Genomic DNA, 20,325 nt, shown 5'->3' on the forward strand with positions numbered 1-20,325 from the left:
TCCTCTGGAGTCCATTTAAGCTCACACCTACTGCTTCAGTGACTCCATCCAGCCACCACATTATCTATCGTCCCTTTCTTCTTTTGCCCCCAATCTTTCCCAGCATGAGGCTCTTCTCCAGGGAATCCTTCCTTCTCATTAGGTAGCTAAATATTTGAGTTTCCTCTTCAGGATCTGGCCTTCTAAAGAGCAATCAGGGTTGAGCTCCTGTAGGACTGACCAGTTGGATCGCCTTGCAGTCCAGGAGACTCGCAGGAGTCTGCTCTTCCCCAATAGCATATTGGACACCTTCCGATCTGAGGGGCTCATCTTCCAGTGTCATATCTTTTTCCCTTTTGGTATTGTCCAAGGGTTTTCATGGCAAAGATACTGTAGTGGGTTGCCAATTTCCTTCTGCAGTGGGTCATGTTTTGTCAGAGCTCTCTGCTATGACCTGTCCGTCTTGCGTGGCCCCGCATGGCATAGCTCATAGCTTCATTGAGCTACGCAAGGCGATGATCCATGAAGGGTCTTTTCCTATAAAATAGCTTGCCCTTAAAAAAAAAACCAGTGAAAAGTAGGACGTTCCAGAAAGCCTTCAGCTGTTGCTTAAATAGAGTCACCAGCTCCGGAATAGTTGGCTGTTTATTGTATTATTATTATTATTATGCACTATTTTGCTGTGCTTTATGTTTTTCTACACTTCCTAGAGTCTCTTGGGGTTCAAGCCGTCAATACCTTTTATAAATAAATTCTGCATTTTGTATCTACTATCAGATGAATTATTTATTTGCTAAATAGTAAAAAATTTATACAACACAAAGTAAAAAAATCTCAAGCTCAGCATGCTTCTGCTCCCACTGACGATAATGCCCATTTCTCTGCAAAGATTGCTGTCTCTACCAGTGAAACATGATTCTGTATACAGGCAGTACTTTAAATAGGGCAATTGGGGGAATGCTGAATGTTATTTTTTCCTTTAAAAAAAAAAGTTTACTTTTTTGGCTTCTACAAAGTCTCCAGATTAAATGTCTTGTGCTTGAAACCTGTGCTTGGATTTGAAAAATAGCAAAAGATCAGGGATGGCTAAACTTTTTCAGACCGAGTGCCCAAAGCGTGTGCACCCAAACCCCCAAAATGCAATGTGCGAATGGGCTTCCGCATGCGCTCCACCCCCTGCAGGTGCTCCGCCCTCCTGTGCATGCGCAATCACCCTCCACACTTCCTCCCCAAGCACATCCCTCCATATGCGCCCCCCTGCACATGCATGGCAGACATGATGACCAACTGGCCGGTGGGAGGTGGCACGCATGCGCGGCGGAGCTGAACTGGGGTGACGGCTCATGTGGCCACCGAGAGGGCGCTGTGTGCCACTTGTGGCACGCGTGCCATAGGCCCACCATCATGGCAATAGATGATGCAAAGATTCCTGGCCATTCATTACAGCCACAGTTGAGCCCAAAATTTACGTTGCTAAGTGAGACATTTGTTAAGTGAGTTTTGTCACATTTTATGACCTCTCTTGCCACTGTTGTTCAGTGAATCACTGCAGTTGTTAAATTCGTTGCACGGTTGTTAAGTGCTCATTAGAAGGTTGCAAAAGGGGATCACATGACCTCGGGACACAGTGACCGTCATAAATATGAGTCAGTCGCTAAGCATCTGACTTTTGAACATGCAACCATGGGGATGCTGCAATGGTCATAAATGTGGGAAATTGTTATAAGTTACTTTTGACTTTTTTCAATGCTGTTGTAACTTTGAACAGCGATGAAACAAATGCTTGTTAGTCTAGGACTATGTGAATTTCTGAAGTATTTTATTCTTTTAATTAAATACAAATCAATTTACGAGAAACATTTGCTGTTACAAGATTGTTCTTGTAGACTGGTACTCTATGGAAATAAATTCAATCTCTAAATATCAAACCAGAAGAACAATCCTTTCTCTGTCGTCCCCTTCTTCTTTTGTCCTCAATCAATCCCAGCATAAGGCTCTTCTCCAGTGAGTCCTTCCTTCTCATTAGGTGGCCAAAGGATTTGAGTTTCCTCTTCAGGATCTGGCCTTCTAAAGAGTACCGTATTTTCACCCATATAACCCGCCCACGCAGATAACCCGCACACGCATATAACCCGCGGGTTTTCTGGATCGTGCAAAATGTTTCCCGTATACCCCGCCCACGCAGATAACCCGCACACGCAGATAACCCGCACACGCATATAACCCGCGGCGAGTAAAAGAGAAGGGAAACAGCTGAGATGGGGGGGGAAGAAACGGAGAAAGAAAGAAGCCTGCGCACGCTGGGGAAGAGGAAAGGAACGAAGGAGAAGGAAACAGCTGAGATCGGGGTGGGGGAAGAAACGGAGAAAGAAAGAAGCCTGCGCACGCTGGGGAAGAGGAAAGGAACGAAGGAGAAGGAAACAGCTGAGATCGGGGTGGGGGAAGAAACGGAGAAAGAAAGAAGCCTGCGCACGCTGGGGAAGAGGAAAGGAACGAAGGAGAAGGAAACAGCTGAGATCGGGGTGGGGGAAGAAACGGAGAAAGAAGCCTGCGCACGCTGGGGAAGAGGAAAGGAACGAAGGAGAAGGAAACAGCTGAGATCGGGGTGGGGGAAGAAACGGAGAAAGAAGCCTGCGCACGCTGGGGAAGAGGAAAGGAACGAAGGAGAAGGAAACAGCTGAGATCGGGGTGGGGGAAGAAACGGAGAAAGAACCCTGCGCACGCTGGGGAAGAGGAAAGGAACGGAGGAGAAGGAAACAGCTGAGATCGGGGTGGGGGAAGAAACGGAGAAAGAAGCAAGCCTCCGATCGTGTAAGCCTCCGATCGTGTAAAATATTTTCTGTATACCCCGCCCACGCATATAACCCGCAGGGGGGCGCTGTGCATGTAAAAACCGCATATAACCCGCGGGTTATATGGGTGAAAATACGGTAGTCAGGGTTGATCTCCTCTAGGCAAGGTTTGATCACCTTGCAGTCGAAGAGACTCATAGGAGTCTTCTCCAGCACCAGAGTTCAAAGACTTCCATTCTTTGGTGTTCAGCCTTTCTTATGGTCCAACTTTCACAGACATGCATTGCAACTGGGAAAACCATAGCCTTGACTATACACACTTTTGTTGGCAGGGTGATGTCTCTGCTTTAGTATGCTGTCTAGATTTGCCATAGCTTTCCTCCCCAGGAGCAAGCATCTTTTAATTTCTTGGTTTAGTTGAGGTGTAGCTGACCTTTTGGCTTGCCTGGGCTGCATTGAATGAAAGGAAGTTATTTTAGGCCACAGATAACAGAATAACGAAGTTGGAAGGGAACTACCTTGGAGGTCTTCTACTCCAACCTTCTGCTCAGGCAGGAAATCCTATACCATTCTAGACAAGTGGTTGTCAAATCTCTTCTTAAAAACCTCCAGTGTTAGAGCACCACAACATCTGGAGGCAAGTCGTTCCACTGGCTAATTGTTCTCACTGCCTGGAGATTTCTCCTTAGTTATAGGTTGCTTCTCTCCTTGATTAGTTTCCACCCATTGCTTCTTCTCCTGAAATAGGTTCACCTCTCTACTTTGTGGCCACCCCTGAGATATTGGAGTACTGCTCTCATGTCACCCCCTATGTAGAATACATAATATAGTTAATGTATATCAAATAACTTCCTTTATTTTTCTATATTTTTATTATGATCTTGTGGGTCCACCTTACTGGCTGTCCACGGCCACAAATGGGTCGTGGGTTGGACATGCTTTGTTTAGTTGAAAGCTTTAAAACAACTCAGTGGATAATTAATATAATACACCTAGATCCTCCAGAATAACCGAATTGCCTGAGCAAGAATAGCTTAAGTAATTCGTCCCAGAAGCAAAATTTAAACAGAAGGGAATGCTTTGCTTCCTGGTTCATTGTTCCACCTCTACAGTGTAGACATTGGCTTCAAAATAAACCTTACTGACTGTAATAGGAGTTACAGAATAAGCCTTGAATGCATACAAATGCAGGCTTTAACATCAGCTATTAATTATACTAACAAGCAGAGTAACACAATCTGCAGCCATGGACTGCTCTAATCACAGAAGATCAGTCTGCAGCCATGAAATGCTCTAACCGCAGGCCCAATCTGCAGCCCTGGAGTGCTCAAACTGATGCCATGCTTCATTTGAACCGTCTCTTGGGAACAGAATAATAATGGGCAGCTTTTTAGACGTTTTTCCCATCCAGTCTCTCAACCTCCAACCTCCCAAATATAGCTAACCTTAGAAGATGGAAGAAGCGACACAGTGGCTCAGTGGCTAAGACGCTGAGCTTGTCGATCAGAACGTTCGGCAGTTCAGTGGTTCAAATCCACGTAACAGAGTGAGCTCCCGTTACTTGTCCCAGCTTCTGCCAACCTAGCAGTTCGAAAGCATGTAAAAATGCAAGTAGAAAAATAGGAACCACCTCTGGTGGGAAGATAACAGCATTCCGTGTGCCTTTTGCATTTAGTCATGCTGGCCACATGACCATGGTAACGTCTTCGGACAGTGCTGGCTCTTCGGCTTTGAAACGGAGATGAGCACCGCCCCCTAGAGTCGGGAATGACTAGTACATATGTGCAAGAGGAACCTTTACCTTTAGAAGATGGCAGCCACCACAAATTTTGCTTTCTATGGTTTAAGCTGTCTCTTGCATATTTTCGTTATTTATTTTTTTAAATATAAAATTTCAACAAAAAAACCCCAACAGCCCACAAACCCACTACCATTAAGAAAAATAAAAATAAGCCAGCCAAGAAGATGGTGAATGGAAAACCAGATGTTTTAACCAACAAGGAAATTTGGCCTGAAGTTTAAAAATGAGAACTTTGAATTTTGTTTTGTTTCAAAATGGTTGCTTGGCACAATCATATCAATATAGGAATGTGGACAATGTTGTGTTTGTGGGCGAGAAGGGAAATGGAGATGGGATTAGGGAAGCTGACAGAAGCGTGTGATTTGGCATTCAGGAGAAATGGAGAGAATAGAGAAGGCCCCCCAGCAAATAATCTAATCTATATTTTTAAGGTGGTCAAACCAGCAAGAGATACAGAGGAAGAATTGGGAAAGTCCTTGGAGCAATATTTTTTTTTAAATTAAAGCACACTTTGAATCTTATTCTTGTCTTTTAGTTAGTTAGTTTAGTTGTAGTTTATTTAGCTTGTATGCCGCCCTACTCCCCGGAGGACTCAGGGCGGCTAACAATAAGAAGGGAAGGGGGGTACAAAAATAAAAACAACAATTAAAAATTCAGCAACAGTCATAACACCGGATGGGGCTGGATAATTCAACAGCGCCAGGCCTGCCGGAACAGCCAGGTCTTAGTTGCTTTGCGGAAGGCCGGAAGGGTAGTAAGGGTCCGGATTCAATGGGGAGATCGTCCCAGTCTTTGGCCACAATTAGATCAAGAGTTCATTTTATCCGTTATTACATTATGCATCTCTTCCTGCTGACTGGCTAGATTGGAAATGATCGATGGTATTTCAAACCACTCATGTCTTTATTATTCCCACTGATTGGCGATCCTGGATATATTTCCTTAGATTTTAGGGACAACATTTTATTGTTTCAGACGATAAAAAGATTTATACGGCTGTCCATTTTAGTCATAGAATAACAGAATTGGAAGGGACCTTGGAAGTCTTCCAATCCAACCCTCTGCTCAAGTAGGGGAGTCTCTATCCGTGATGGCAAACCTATGGCATGCGTGCCCAAAATGGCACATGGAGCCATGTCGCCTGGCATGCGTGGCATCGTGCGTTCCTCTTCCAGGTTTCTGGCATGCATGCGCATATGATGATCAGCTGGCATTTGGGCGTGCAGCAGTACCATAAACTGGAAACTGGCCTTCTGTTTTCTGGCGTAAGCATGCATGCCAGCCAGCTGATTGGCATGTTCGTATGCACGGCAGTAACTGGAAGACTTGCTGGCCGGTGCACATGCATGTGCCAGAAACCGGAAAAGTACATCCCGAAAAGCTTCGCCGTCACTGGCCTTTATAATTTGAGACAAATGGCTGTCCAATCCTCCAGTGATTGAGCAGCCACAACTTGTGAAAGCAAGCGGTTCCACTCATTGTTTTCACTGGTTGTTAATTGTTTTTACCATCAGGAAATTTCTCCTTAGTTCTAGATTGCTTCTCTCCTTGATTAGTTGCCATCCATTCTTTCCTGTCTTGCCTTCTGGCGCTTTGGAAAATAGGTTGACCTCGTCTTCTTTGTGGCAGCCCCTGAGATAGTGGAAGGCTGCTATCATGTCTCCCCTAGTCCTTCTTTTCATTAAACTAGACATGCCCAGTTCCTGCAACCGTTCTTCCTATGTTTTAGCCTCCAGTCCCCTTATCATCCTTGTTGCTCTTCTCTGCACTCTTTCTAGAGTCTCCACATCTTTTTTTATATTATGCTGGCCAAAACTGGATGCAGTATTTTAAGTGTGGTCTCATTGAGGCCTCGTAAAGCGATACTAATAATACTTCATGTGATATTGATTCTTTCCCTTTGTTAATGCAGTGAACTGATACCATAATGCTACCTTAATCTTAAGCAACTTGGGCAGTTTACAGAAATTATGATTATACCTCAAAACTCTTTATTATCCCATCTTCGTTTTAACAAACTCTGTATGGTGTATAACAACTTTTTAACTTTAATATTTATGTAATAAAACTGCCAATATATCAGAAAAACATAGAATAGAATGTAGAGTAGAGTAGAGTAGAACAGAACAGAACACAGAGTTGGAAGGAATTGGAATTGGAATTTATTGCACTTATATGCCGCCCTTTTCCCCGAAGGGGACTCAGGGCGGCTCACAATCCAAGTCAGGGAAGGGGATACAGATAAGGGATAAAAAGACAAACAAAACAATACACAATTTAAAAGCACACAACAACCATACCATTCGGGGGGGGGGGCAAAAGCTCTTTAGCCCCAGGCCTGTCGGAACAGCCAGGTTTTAAGGGCTTTGCAGAAGGCCTGGAGGGTGGTGAGGGTTCGAATCTCCACGGGGAGCTCGTTCCAGAGGGTCGGAGCAGCCACAGAGAAGGCTCTCCTCCGGGTAGTCGCCAGCCGGCATTGGCCGGCGGATGGAATTCGGAGGAGGCCTAATCTGTGGGATCTGATCGGTCTATTGGAGGTAATTGGCAGCAGGTGGTCTCTCAAGGGAACTTGGAGGTGGTCTAGTCCAATCCTCTAGTATGTATGCTTAGCTGAGAATTATGACTTAAGCACAAGGTCCCCCTAAATTTCACTCTGAGTCTCCCCAGTGTTAAACCCCATTGTGTTTGGTTTTCTCAACCACAATTATTTGAAAATAAGGATGTTTCTTGTTCCCACAGGTCACGCTCCAGGAGTCATGTCAGTCAGCGTCCATGAGAACCGTAAATCCAGGACCAGCACCGGTTCAATGAATATCTTGCTGTTTCACAAAGCCTCCCATTCAGACTGTGTCTTATCTCAACTCAATACTATGAGAAAGCACTGCAGGTTCACAGATGTTACACTCTCTGCGGGGGACAAATCCTTTTCGTGCCACCGGGCAGTGTTAGCTGCTTCCAGTAGATATTTTGAAGCCATGTTCAGCAACGGCCTTCGCGAGAGCTTGGGGGATGAAGTCAATTTCCACGACAGCCTCCATCCAGAAGTGCTGGAGCTACTGCTGGACTATGCTTACTCATCCAAGATCATCATCAACGAGGAGAATGCAGAGTCCCTCCTGGAAGCTGGAGACATGTTGCAGTTCCATGACGTTCGAGATGCAGCTGCGGAATTCCTTGAGAAGAATCTTTGCCCTTCCAATTGCTTAGGGATGATGGTCCTGTCAGATGCTCACCAGTGCAAGAGGCTTTACGAGTTCTCTTGGAGGATGTGCTTGGGCAACTTTGAGACAATCCACCAGACGGATGAATTTAACGACCTCTCCAAGGATACGCTACTAGATTTGATTTCCAGCGATGAGCTAGACATTGAGGACGAGGAGAAGGTTTTCAAGGCCGTCATCCATTGGGTGAAACACGACTTGGACAAAAGGAAGCCCTTCCTCCCGGAGCTCCTAAAGAACGTGCGGTTGGCGCTGCTGCCCTCTGAAATCCTCAGAGAAGCCATGGCCTACGAGGAGCTGATCACCACAGAAGAGGAGAACAAGGAAATCATGGGTGAAGCTCTTTGGTGCAAGAAGAAAATCCTGCAGAACAATGGGGTGGTCACCAGTCCTTGCGCCAAGCCCCGCAAAGTCGGCCACATGCTGCTCATGTTAGGTGGGCAGACCTTCATGTGTGACAAAATCTACCAAGTTGACCACAAAGCCAAAGAGATCATCCTTAAATCAGACCTGCCCAGCCCGCGGAAAGAATTCAGCGCATGTGCCATTGGCTGCAAAGTTTACATCACCGGAGGGAGAGGCTCAGAAAACGGGGTGTCCAGGGATGTCTGGGTCTATGACACGGTCAATGAAGAGTGGTCCAAAGCTGCCCCCATGCTGATCGCCCGGTTTGGACACGGTTCAGCCGAGCTCGAGAACTGCCTCTATGTAGTGGGCGGGCACACCGCAGTGGCAGGCGTCTTCCCTGCTTCTCCTTCGGTTTCGCTGAAGCAAGGGGAGAAATACGATCCGGTGGTCAATGAGTGGACCATGGTTGCTCCCCTGAGGAATGGGGTCAGCAACGCTGCCGTTGTCAGCGCCCAGCTCAAGCTGTACGTTTTCGGTGGGACCAGCATTCACCGGGATATGGTGTCCAAAGTCCAATGCTATGATCCGAGAGAGAACCGGTGGACTATCAAAGCCGAGTGCCCGCAGCCCTGGCGTTACACGGCAGCTGCCGTCTTGGGTAGCCAGATTTTTATCATGGGGGGAGACACGGAATATACCGCAGCTTCTGCTTACCGTTTTAACTGCGAAACGAATCAGTGGACCCGCATTGGGGACATGACCGCTAAGCGGATGTCCTGCCATGCGCTGGCGTCAGGGAACAAGCTCTATGTGGTAGGGGGTTACTTTGGGACACAGAGATGCAAAACGTTGGACTGTTACGACCCCACTTTAGATACCTGGAACTGTATCACCACGGTGCCTTATTCCCTCATCCCCACGGCTTTTGTTAGCACATGGAAACACTTACCGGCCTGACACATAGGAGCACTGGTTATAATGGAGCACAAGAGGTAAGGTTTCTTCAGGAAAGTTCCACTTAAGACTCACCTGTCTGTTTCTCTTTTCTTTTCTTTTTTTTTTTTTTTTGCAGGAAGGCCCTTTTAAGGTGGAAATGTCTCCAGTGCACAAGTGTAGAAGATTTGAGAAAAGAATATTTTTGGGGAAAAATCAATTTGGATATTTACGTTTTGAACTTCATTTAGATTTTTTTTTAAATTTAACGGACTCTAGATTTAACAGACTCTAGATTTAACAGACTCTAGATTTAACAGACTCTAGATTTTCAGGGTGAAGGTTAATAATATTTCAAGAGAAAAACTTATAGCAACAAATAAAAAATATGGCACTTAAAATAATCTGGGCAACAATAAAAATACACTGGAAGTTAAATGTCTGGACCAACGAAAAGATCATTAGATCCAGAAGAGATCGATAAGGCCTGACCTTAATAAATAGCAATAACACTTAGATTTATATACTGCTTCATAGTGCTTTATAACCCTCTAAGCGGTTTACAGAGTCAGCATATTACCGCCAACAATCTGGGTCCTCATTTTACCGCAAAAGAATGGAAGGGTGAGTCAACCTTGAGCTGGTCAGGATTGAACTGCTGGCAGTGGGCAGAGTTAGCCTGCAATAGTGCATTCTAACCACTGCACCACCACAGCTCTTAGGTGATGTGTCTTTCCATGGACATCACCACAGCCTCCACTTACTGCCTTCTTTTCTGCTTAAGAGTTCTTTAATGTATATTCTAATACTGATAAAGACAACAAACCTGTTCTCATCCTTACCAGGTGGACCAGGCAGAAGACACGACCGTTGAGCCAATTCTGCTTTATCGGAAGGGAGTTTGAATACAGCCTTGAGTGTCTCAAAGTACAATTCTCCCCATCTTCTTTTTAAAATTTTTAATGACCCTGTAATCCCTTGCCTCGGGGTGGATTTGGGGCGAGCAGAGAGTTTACTGCCCAGATGCCCTTCCTGATGCCTATGCAGGATTCACAGCAAATAATCACTCATTGCACAAAGAGAGAAACATTTCTGCCCGTATCTAGGATCGAACTCACAGCCTCCTTATTGTGTGATGAGTGCTCCACCTCTAGGACACCATGCCATTCCTCCTCCTGTCCCCTGTACACATGAATAATTAGAGAGGGTCTCTTTTGGGCTTTTTGCCCCACTCATTATCCATCTGAGGGCTATGCTGCCTCTTCTCTGACCATTCCCATGGCTCTGAGCCCAGCCTCCCATGATCAGTTCCCCACCTACAAGCACATTACACCCATGTGTAGCTTCAGCTGAAGGTACAAAAAGGTCATGGTGCTATGAAAAAAAAAACTTTGTCTCTAGCTTAGTCCCAAGAGCACCTTAAAAATTGATCATACTGTAGTGGAGCCCAGCTCCTAGACAAATCCCTTTATTGCTAGAGAGAGAGAGCAGTCGCTCCAGTAATTGTGTGGCTAGATTTACAAATTACAGTATTAATCTACCCTGCAGTAGATTTGATTTTGTCTTTGCTTAGTGCAGTGATGGCTAGCCTTTTTGTCGTCACGTGCCAAAAGCATCTGTAATGTGCACGTGACCCACCACCCCCTCCATGTGCCCCACACACCAGTTTGGGCCTAGTAGACTTCTCTGCAATCACCTGGGAGCAAAAATGGGCTGCGAGGGGGGGGGGGGACAGTGTGCCACACTTCCCATGCGCCCCATTTTGGGCCTAGTAGGCCTCCCTGCATCCTTCTGGGAGCAAATATGGGCCACATGGGGGCATCCCACCCCCGCACATGCGCATGTGCGGCAGAAGCCCCAAAATCAGCTGGCTGGTGGGAGACGCGCGTACCTGTACGATGGATCTGAGATGGCCAACAGCCCGTGTGTCCACAGAGAGGGCTTTACATGCCACCTGTGGCACATGTGTCATAGGTTCACCATCACGGGCTTAAGTGTATATGTCAAGATAGCTCTCTTTTTTGTGTGTGTGTCTCTGCAAAGGATGGAGCCCTTTCTGAGCACAAACACAAAACAAAGGCATCCAGCTTCGCAGCGACACTGCCCTGTGTTCTCAACTGGACTTAGTCAGATATTCCTGGCTGCTAATAACCTGCTTTTCCAAATTCTAGCTCAGCTCGGCCGTGACAGTTTTCCCCAGCTCCCAAATCCTGCTCCATCAGCCCCGGCGCCTGGGAGCTTGTCGTTCAACCGTTAATTACTTTTGCAATGTGTGGGAAAAGCCTATTTCCAAGCTCAGTTTACACAGCCCTTTTAAAGATTTGCATGCAGCGGTGGAAATAAAATTTATATGTCTGACACGCAGGTGCCATCTGAGTGCCAAAACTGCAAGCCAAATGCATCCGTAGCCAATGCTTTGGAGTAGATTTTGCGACGGTGCCGATGGATTTTTTAGAACTGAAATAAAGATCGAGCCATTCCTCCCCCACCCCCCACTCCCAACAGCTAGCATTTTCCCCTGGGAAATCCCTTTAGTGTAGACAATGCACGTATTGTTCTGAGATGCTCCAGCCTCTCGTAACTTTTATTTGTGATTTCCAGAGATCTCTTTCGTCTTGGCTCAGATTAAGAAAGTCTTCTGAATAGTGAACGTCTTGATTTCGAAGCTTCTTTTGTTTGGCGTCCACTACCTTGCTATACTGCAAGATTTAAATGTTTTCACCATCCCCCTCGGACTTTCTGCTGAATCGCTGGGAAAGAATCAAGAAATTCAGAAAAAAATTAGGAAAGGGTTGGCAGTTCTTAATATCAAGTTGCATGTTAGCTAGGTTTTCTTAACTATTTCTTGACTTGCGTTTCATGCCAAGTTGTAGCTGCTCAACAATGATCTGTTGCCTGAGACACAGTTGTCCGTCCCCAGGTGTGCAGAGGGTGTGCAAACAGGTGTTATAATGCAAGAAACCATAATTAGGCTCCCATAACATGTTAAGACACAAGCCTGCAAACCAGATTGTGGAATAACCAACTGCTCATTTAGTAAACATTCAAAAGTTAGAATGGCACTCCAAAAAGTGATCCACAACCAGTTCTCACACAGCTTTTTAACAGATTAACAGAGTTGGAAGGGACCTTGTAGGTCATCTAGTCCAACCCCCCGCTCAAGCAGGAGACTCTACACCATTTCTGACAAATGGCAGTCTCATCTATTCCTAAAAGCCTCCAGTGATGAAGCTCCCACAACCTCCGAAGGCAACTTCTGTTCCATGGGTTGATTGTTCCCACCGTCAGAAAATTTATCATTATTTCTAGGTTGAACCTCTCTTTAGCCAGTTTCCATCCATTATTCCTTTGTCTGGCCTTCAGATGCTTTGGAAAATAGCTGGACCCCCTCCTCTCTGTGGCAGCCCCTCAAATATTGGAAGACTGCAATCATGTCTCCCTTGGTCCTTCTCTCCATTAGACTAGCCGTGCCCAGTTCCTGCAACCGTTCATCATATGTTTTAGTCTCTAGTCCCCTAATCATCTTGGTTGCTCTTCTCTGCACTTTTTCTACAGCTTTATAGAGTGATATTAGTATCTCACTTGATCTTGATTGTATCCCTCTGTTAATGCAATATAGGATTGCATTCCCTGGCCATGTGATCAAAATTAAGGCACTTGGAAACTGGCATGCATTTATCCCCTGGTTTTCCACTTGGCGACTGCGTCTTGGGTTCAGGCTGTGGTCACTAAGCAAGAATTACCTGTCCTTCATTATTGCAGGTTATATGAGCAGAATCTTTTTTAAATGTCCCTGCCCTTTTTGAAGGACAGCAAGGGCGAGGTGGAGCTTTTCCGAATCTCTTTCTTACGTTTTCTCCTTCTCAAAGTCAGAGCTAAATTCCTCTATGGTTGCTGAATATTAAATTCCTTTATACCATTTCTGTAGCAGCAAGTTAGATATATATATTTTTCCTCCTCTGCATTAAGTCATTGCCAGCAACATTCTCAAGTTCTTTAAAACTCTGAGAAGCCGATAGTTTGATTGCACCTTAGTATTTAAGCATTCATTTTTCCTCTGGTTATTCTGTTGGGAAAGATCATTTCAAAAGGGAGGTTTTGAACACAGGCCAAAGATGACAGTCTGATGTTTGTGAGCTGCACGTGTTCCCTTGTGAGCTCAATTTGTGAAGCCAGCTACTCCTGCACTTTGCATAACTGCCAGTCCTGAGGCTTTGATTCAAATGAACGCTACAGGAGTTGAGGGCGTTTCCATCTCATAAAATGCTCTTCTGAATCAAATATGCCTTTAACTAGCCACAAAACCCAACAGCTTGTTGCCTAGATTAAAACTCCCTTTTTATGACGCTGTAATTCCTTAATTTGGGGTAGAATTGAGGCAACTGGATGGAGCTGAGCGTTTACAGGCTGGATGCCCTTCCTGATGCCACACGGAGTCACATAGACTGTTGCATAGATTCAGTTGCAGTAATTGCAGATCTGGATACGTGCTCTACAACCTGTGGCCCATATTGTGTCCTAGTTTCTGCCCCACCCTTTTTGCCCACTACTTCCATTTGCTAATATTATGGAGTGGATGAATATTGTCGGTTGCCGGATGGATAGATAAACAAGCCACTTTCCTATTCCCCAACAGAGGTAACAGGTTGTGTGTTCTTGAAAATCCTGGAATTTGCTGCTAAACTTTGACATCGAGCTGTTGGGCATCCCTTCTCTCTTACCTTCTCTCTAGACTGTCTTCATACCTCATATTAAGCACAAGCTGCTTAACTGTATATATTTATTGCTGCATTGAGAGCAAGCCTCATTTTCTTGTTGTTAGTTGCGAAGCTGTCTCCAACCCATCACGACCCCATGGACAACATTCCTCCAGGCCTTCCTGTCCTCTACCATCCTCTGGAGTCCATTTATGCTCACACCGACTGCTTCGGTGACTCCATCCAGCCACCTCATTCTCTGTCGTCCCCTTCTTTTGCCCTCAATCTTTCCCAGCCTGAGGCTCTTCTCCAGTCAGTCCTTCCTTCTCATTAGGTGGCCAAAGTATTTGAGTTTCCTCTTCAGGATCTGGCCTTCTAAAGAGCAGTCAGGGTTGATCTCCTCTAGGACTGACCGGTTGGATCCCCTTGCAGTCTGAGGGACTTGCAGGAGTCTTCTCCAGCACCGGAATTCAAAAGCCTCAATTTTTTGGTGCTCAGCCAAACTTTCACAGCCATACATTGCAACTGGGGAAACCATAACCAATCCACATTTAGCAATGCGCTAAGCCAAAATTAATCAAACCATGTTAGGACTTAATGAATCATGTGAGCTCAATCCAGATCTTTCATCCTCTCCTCTCTTTTTTCTTTTCTGCCTCCTCTCCATTTAATCTGTATAGGGTTTTTTTTCCCCCCAGGGACAACAGAGAACCCCAATAACAGGAATCCAGAACTATCTCCTGCTAGCTTTCCCCCCTTTCTCATATTAGAATGGCTGAAATGGTCATGTGACACAGTGTCCTTTCATTGCCAATTGTCCAGGTTGCCACCTGTGAACAAACTCTGCTCTATGGAAATATTGACACCTATATAATTTAATGTGGGCGGGGATCAGGGTGGCTACAGCAGATGAGCTGTTCCTGCTAAGTTGATATTTGTCTCCAAAGCCTGATTATCAGGCCAAGCTAACTGGGAGAGGCTGTCGTTTAGAAACGTGTTTTGGCAAGCGAAGCCTGGGCTGGAACCTTTAGTTTCTGAACGGAGGATCCTCAGTCAGCCACATATAACAAAGGCTACTAAGCGTCTATGAAGATTCTCAGTCATCCAGGACATGGTAGTCCTCAAAGTGCTTTTTTCTTTTTTGCAAGAGGCAACTGGACATAAATCTCTCCATTCCCCACCATCCAGTTAGAGCTGAAGAAGCTTCTTGGATGAGAAGCGAAACGTCTTCAAAGGAAAAACAGAAAGTCCAGTTGCTAAAATCAAGTAAATTGATCCCAGGGTGAGGGCAGCAGAGTGACTTACCCATCCCCAAGAATATTGATGATATTATTCTAGTTTCTCCCACTTTGGGCATGCTTCCCATTCTGCCTTCAGATTACCATGGAGGAATCTTCTGTCTTCTGCTACTTTGACTGATTCAAAGCCTGAATTACAGAAGATGGGTTGCCTACTGCAACCAAAGTCCTCCCATTTTCTATAAATGGAGGACAGGGACATCCTAAATGATCTCCATAAGTGGAAGGGAGATTCTCAAGAATGCTTTCTTTCTCCTGTGTGGACGCTTGACAGCGAAGAAGGAAACCTTAGTAGATATGTAATCTGTCAGGGTTCCAATGGATGCCCTAATTAACTCATGAGGATCCAGCCAAATTTCAAGAGAAATCCAGTTATTGATTAAGAGCCACATGTCAGCACTCTTCCAGAGTGAAGTCAGCTCTGCCACACGTGATTTACGGTTCAACTGTGACCCTGTTTTCCCCCCTCCTCCCAGAGTGTGTCATTAATGGTTCCACCACAAATGCATGAACAACAAAAGCGCGCCTGACTAAACCGCGGTGACTAAAGCGCGGTGACAAAACCGTGCGACGAATGAGCGATGAATTAGCCCTAAAGCGCGCCGACAGAAGCGCGCTGTAACGTAACCCTAAACCTAACCTTAACTTAAATCGCGCTTCTGTCGGCGCGCTGTTGTCGGCGCGCTTTTGACATCGCGGTTTTAGCACCAGGGTTTTGTCGGCGCGCTTATGACGTTCGTGCTTTTGTCGGGTCACGGTCATTAATCATATTGTCCAACAAGGCATTTTCACAGGCTGTAAAAAACATGCCTGGTAATCTGAGATCCAACCTTGAGTAAGGTATGCATGGAATGGGCTTCTGAATGTGGCTGCTGAACTGCTCCATTAGTTCTCCCCTCTTCCTGCCCATGGCAACTGGAGAGCAAACCATGATTGCTTTGCGAGTTGACATAACCTCTTAATGTGGTGACAGACCAGAAAGATAAAAATACTGGGGGGAATGTCTTTAGAGAGGACAGTTGATTTTATGTACCTTTCTGTTGTGGCTCAGCAGGAACCTTTGGAGCTGCTATCAGATTCTGACAGCGAGGGGCCCTATGAGTCAGGCCTGGAGGAGGCGGAGGGCCCTGGACAGGGTTCTGACTCCGAGCAGGGCTCAGAGAGACTAGTTGGTCCCCAGGTAATGACTGAGCCTTGGATCAGTGGGAGAGGCTGACACAGAAACCTGTGAGTTGTTTCAGGATGCACGCAGGAGAAGGGCTGACCGACGTAAGGAGCAATTGAGGACTCACAGGAGATAATAATGAGCAGCTGTGGCTCGTTAGGATCTCCTCCTGCGGATAAAAGACTGATGGTGCCACGCCCTAGTGGCAGAAGTCAATGTTCCATTTCTGTTCTAGTCAAGTTCTCCATTTGTGTGTAACCATCAAGAAAAAGCACTTGGATAAGTGACTTGATTTATATAATCCTGTTTTGTAGCAGTGTATGAGTTAGGACTTTTGCCAGAGCATTTATCTGTGTTTATTTTGGGCTTGCAGCCAGCAAGAGCCGGGACTGATAAAAACATCCCTTTGAACGTTCTGTTTGGCTTTAGTTTCTGAACGGACAAGGTGGGGGTCAGAGCACTTTCCTTAGAACATTCATCCATGCATTGAATCTCCATCCTATTTAGGACTTCCATCCACTCATAGGATGGTCATCTTCCTAGGTGAAAACTTTTCCTACCTTTATCAATCGGTTATATCTGAATGCTTACCTCTCCAACCAATCACATATCTGACTGTTAATAGACTGTTTCTCTCTTCCCAGATGAAGCATTTACTGCATCAATATGACAATGGAAGCTACACCAGTCACTGGAGACACCATGTTTGCTTTTTGATTGCTCCCACACAATCCGGTGTATTGGTATGCCATCTTGGGATCTCAGTCGGTTCCCAAGGATTGGATGGATGGAAAGGCTGAGCGCTCCTGTTGACTTTCTCCAAGGAAAAGGGAACAAAGCAGCAAAGAAGTCCTCCTATAAGGACAGTCTTGTCTGTTTCTTGCAGGTATCACTTTGGTCCCAGGTAGTGTGGAGAAGTAGCCTTAAAAAAAGCCTTGATGATTTCCATTCAAGGACTTCAGAAACTCCAGGTGGAATGAAGCACAACCATATCAGCAAGGGCTTGAATTGCACCAGATGTTGTTGTTGATGATGATGATTTGTACTTTGATGTGACCAGGAGTTCTAGTACATGTTAATAAAAACTATTTGTCTTGCATGAGTGGGAGTTTTCTTTTTGGAGCGCAGCAGATGAAAGTGTAATATCTATGGATACGTTGGTTCTTTATGGAGAACTTGACCCAGCAAAGCAGTTGCTACTTCTGACTTTCATTAAGACACAGAATTGCTCTCCTCATTTGGAGATGGATGCTTAAATGTGACGAAAGTGGGACATCTGCTGAAGTCAGGAAGCATAATTTTCAAAAGGCCATATTCCCACCACTGTCTTTCTAAGACTAGGTTGACACAACTAAGCAAGCAAAACCAAAGAAACCACATCACAGGGTAGAGTGCTATGCAAATCCAGTCAAATGTAGTTAATTCAGTAGACCATCGGTAGGCTTATCACAGTATGACTTAATTAGTTATACGATCCAGGGTCCTGTCTTAATTCAGTGTGTAACCCAATGTTGCTGGGTTCATTATGTGAGATGTGAGATCCAATGTGTAATGTTGAAGTTCTGCACTGGCTTCAGGGAAGCCCGGGTTCAAATCCACACAAGACCATGGAATTCCTTTGGAAAAATTTGAGCCAGTTCTTCTCTCTGAGCCCAACACTCTGTGTAGTAGTACAGTGGTGAAGGTAATGGACTAGGAATGTGGAGACTCTGATTCTAGACTGCTCTCAGTCATGGATGTCCAATAGGTGACTTGGAGCTGGTCACTCTTTTAGTTCAAGCTATTCCACAGGGGCATGGTGGGGGAAATGGGAGGAAGGAATACTACCCATTGCAAGCAATAGCAATAGCACTTAGACTTATATACACTTCACAGTGTTTACAGTCCCCTCCAAGCAGTTTACAGAGTCAGCCTCTTGCCCCCAACAATCTAGATCCTCATTTTACGGACCCAGAAGGGTCGAAGGCTGATTCAACGTTGAGACGGTCAGGATCAAACTCCTGGCAGTGAGCTGAATTAGCCTGCAATACTGCATTTTAACCACTGTGCCACCACGGCTCCTGTATAAAGCACTTGTATAAAAGCATTTGTATGAAAGGCACAATATAAATAAATACCTTTCTCCTCCTCTCCCCACTCCAAGGAAATGATGGCTTTGCCTGCCAAGGATTCAAATTTAAAACTTTCGTGAAGACACAAGCAACCATTCACATTACTTTCATATAGTCGTAGGAATCAGAAGTAGTGAGCATGGTACACTGGTGCAACTGCTGCCAATTGGTCAACCAAGGTGGTTTTCTTTGCCATTTGCTAAGAAAAAGAGACTTTTTAAATGTTCCCCTCTCCCTTCGTTGTTTTCAGATACCACTTTGATCTTCCATCATAGAAGCAATGCAACACAATTGCTAGACTGGGCTAAGCAGGAGAGCTGTAAATCATTTATAAGGAAAATTATTGGGGAATCTTAAACCAGGATCCACTCTGGGTCGGTCACTGGAATCGGTATTTTAGTCTTCCGAGCTTTCAGACTCATGCTGGAACTCATCCTCGGGGAACTTCTCTCGAGCAGAGTGTGTGATTTCAGTTATTCTGCGTGTGGTGCCTGATTGTGTGTGGCTTTTTTGTTATTGATTAGGGTGCTAATGGCTGGCCATTAAGTTGATGGCTGCCCTCACCTCCTAAGTACTTGATAAACTGGTGGTAAATCTGCACTCCTGTTCATTGACAAGGAGCCATTTTCCCAGGCTTCTATCAGTTATCTGGCTATTTTTGTACCTGTTCATCCAACAATCTGAATAGCTGCAAAAATCAATGTGTGTCCTTGTTCATTGCAACTACCAATGAGTTCAGGTCCCCTCAACTGACAACTCACCTGTGTTTTTGCAATCTAGTGGTTAGCTTCCTCCCTGTCTGCCTTATATAATCGCAAGAGCAACCTATCCTGGGGATCCGATAAATTACATTGGCATTATCTCCCGCCTCCTAGAATTCTTTGCAATGTATGATTTGTCCACACAGAATAGCCCAAGGAGAAATTTCCTGACAGTTAGAACAATTAACCAGTGGGACAACTTGCCTCCAGAAGTTGTAAATGCTCCAACAATGGAAGTTTTAAAGAAAAGATTGGACAACCATTTGTCTGAAGTGGTGTAGGGTTTTCTGCCTAAGCAGGGGGTTGGACTAAAAGACATCCAAGGTCCCAATTCTTATTCTCTTCGAAAGAACCCACTCTTCTAGAGAGAGGTTTCCTGAGGATAAGCTCCAGCATTAGTCTGAAAGCTCAGAAGACCAAAACCTTTGCTTCTGATGACCAATCCAGATTAGATGCTGGGACACACATATTTGCCTTCAATCTTAAAGCCTTGTTCTCAACTTGGCATACCTCTCGGTTGGATATTTCTGGCCACAAAATGTTTGACAAGCAAACAACAATTTTGCATCCTAGAATTTCAAGAGTGTTTAGGATTTTTTAAAGCTATTCCTGCTTTGGAAAAAAATGGGGGGTGGGGGGAATGGTTGAGTGTTGAGAAGATTCCAAGGGAAAGTGGCTCCATTATTTATGGATAGCCTGGTTGATACACAGGCCAGGGAGAAAAGGGATATTTTTTCCCTCTTCTCCTCTCATGTTTATTTGGCGAGAAAGGCAATTCAGAAGCTTTTGGCAGAGATACAATAGCTCCCATTAGTTGCTAAGAGATTCAACAAGAGGTGGGTGGCATAAAAGAGCCTCTGTGATAGCTAAATAATAAGGGGGAGATTCAAGGAGATTTTGATTAATCCTTTAAAAAATATTCTGATCTGGAATGGATTTTTCAAGCTGGAAACAAAGTGCATTCAACGGGGCTGCCTCCTCAAGATCAGATGTTTCTTTTTTCTCATGACCCAGGGCTGCCTTTTCAGACAAGGCTTCCTATTCTTCTTCCACGGGACGTCGGAAGTTCCAGAAAAGGTTAGTTTTTCCTCCCTGTAAAAAAATGGTAGCATGGTTTTCTACCACAATCTCAGCAAGATTAAGTTCTTCAGAGGATCTAGAGAGGTGGGGGTGGGGGTGGGGCTTTTTGAATTGATCAAGCAACTGCAAAAAAAACCAA

At 45.1% G+C, this 20,325-nt stretch overlaps 1 protein-coding gene across 2 annotated transcripts in view; it reads left to right on the top strand.

Moving 5' to 3' along the window:
* Positions 1–17,333, top strand: part of KLHL25 (kelch like family member 25) — a 37,861-nt gene extending 20,528 nt beyond the window's left edge. For both annotated transcript variants that reach the window (XM_032233374.1, XM_032233375.1), the window contains 2 exons: positions 7,312–9,133; positions 16,879–17,333. In XM_032233374.1, coding sequence (XP_032089265.1) covers positions 7,329–9,098 — 1,770 coding nt within the window. In that variant the 5' untranslated portion in view covers positions 7,312–7,328 and the 3' untranslated portion in view covers positions 9,099–9,133; positions 16,879–17,333. The remainder of the gene's footprint in view (positions 1–7,311; positions 9,134–16,878) is intronic.
* Positions 17,334–20,325: the final 2,992 nt, after the last annotated feature.

This window comes from Thamnophis elegans, chromosome 16 (assembly GCF_009769535.1).
Source record: "Thamnophis elegans isolate rThaEle1 chromosome 16, rThaEle1.pri, whole genome shotgun sequence".
Taxonomy (NCBI): domain Eukaryota; kingdom Metazoa; phylum Chordata; class Lepidosauria; order Squamata; family Colubridae; genus Thamnophis; species Thamnophis elegans.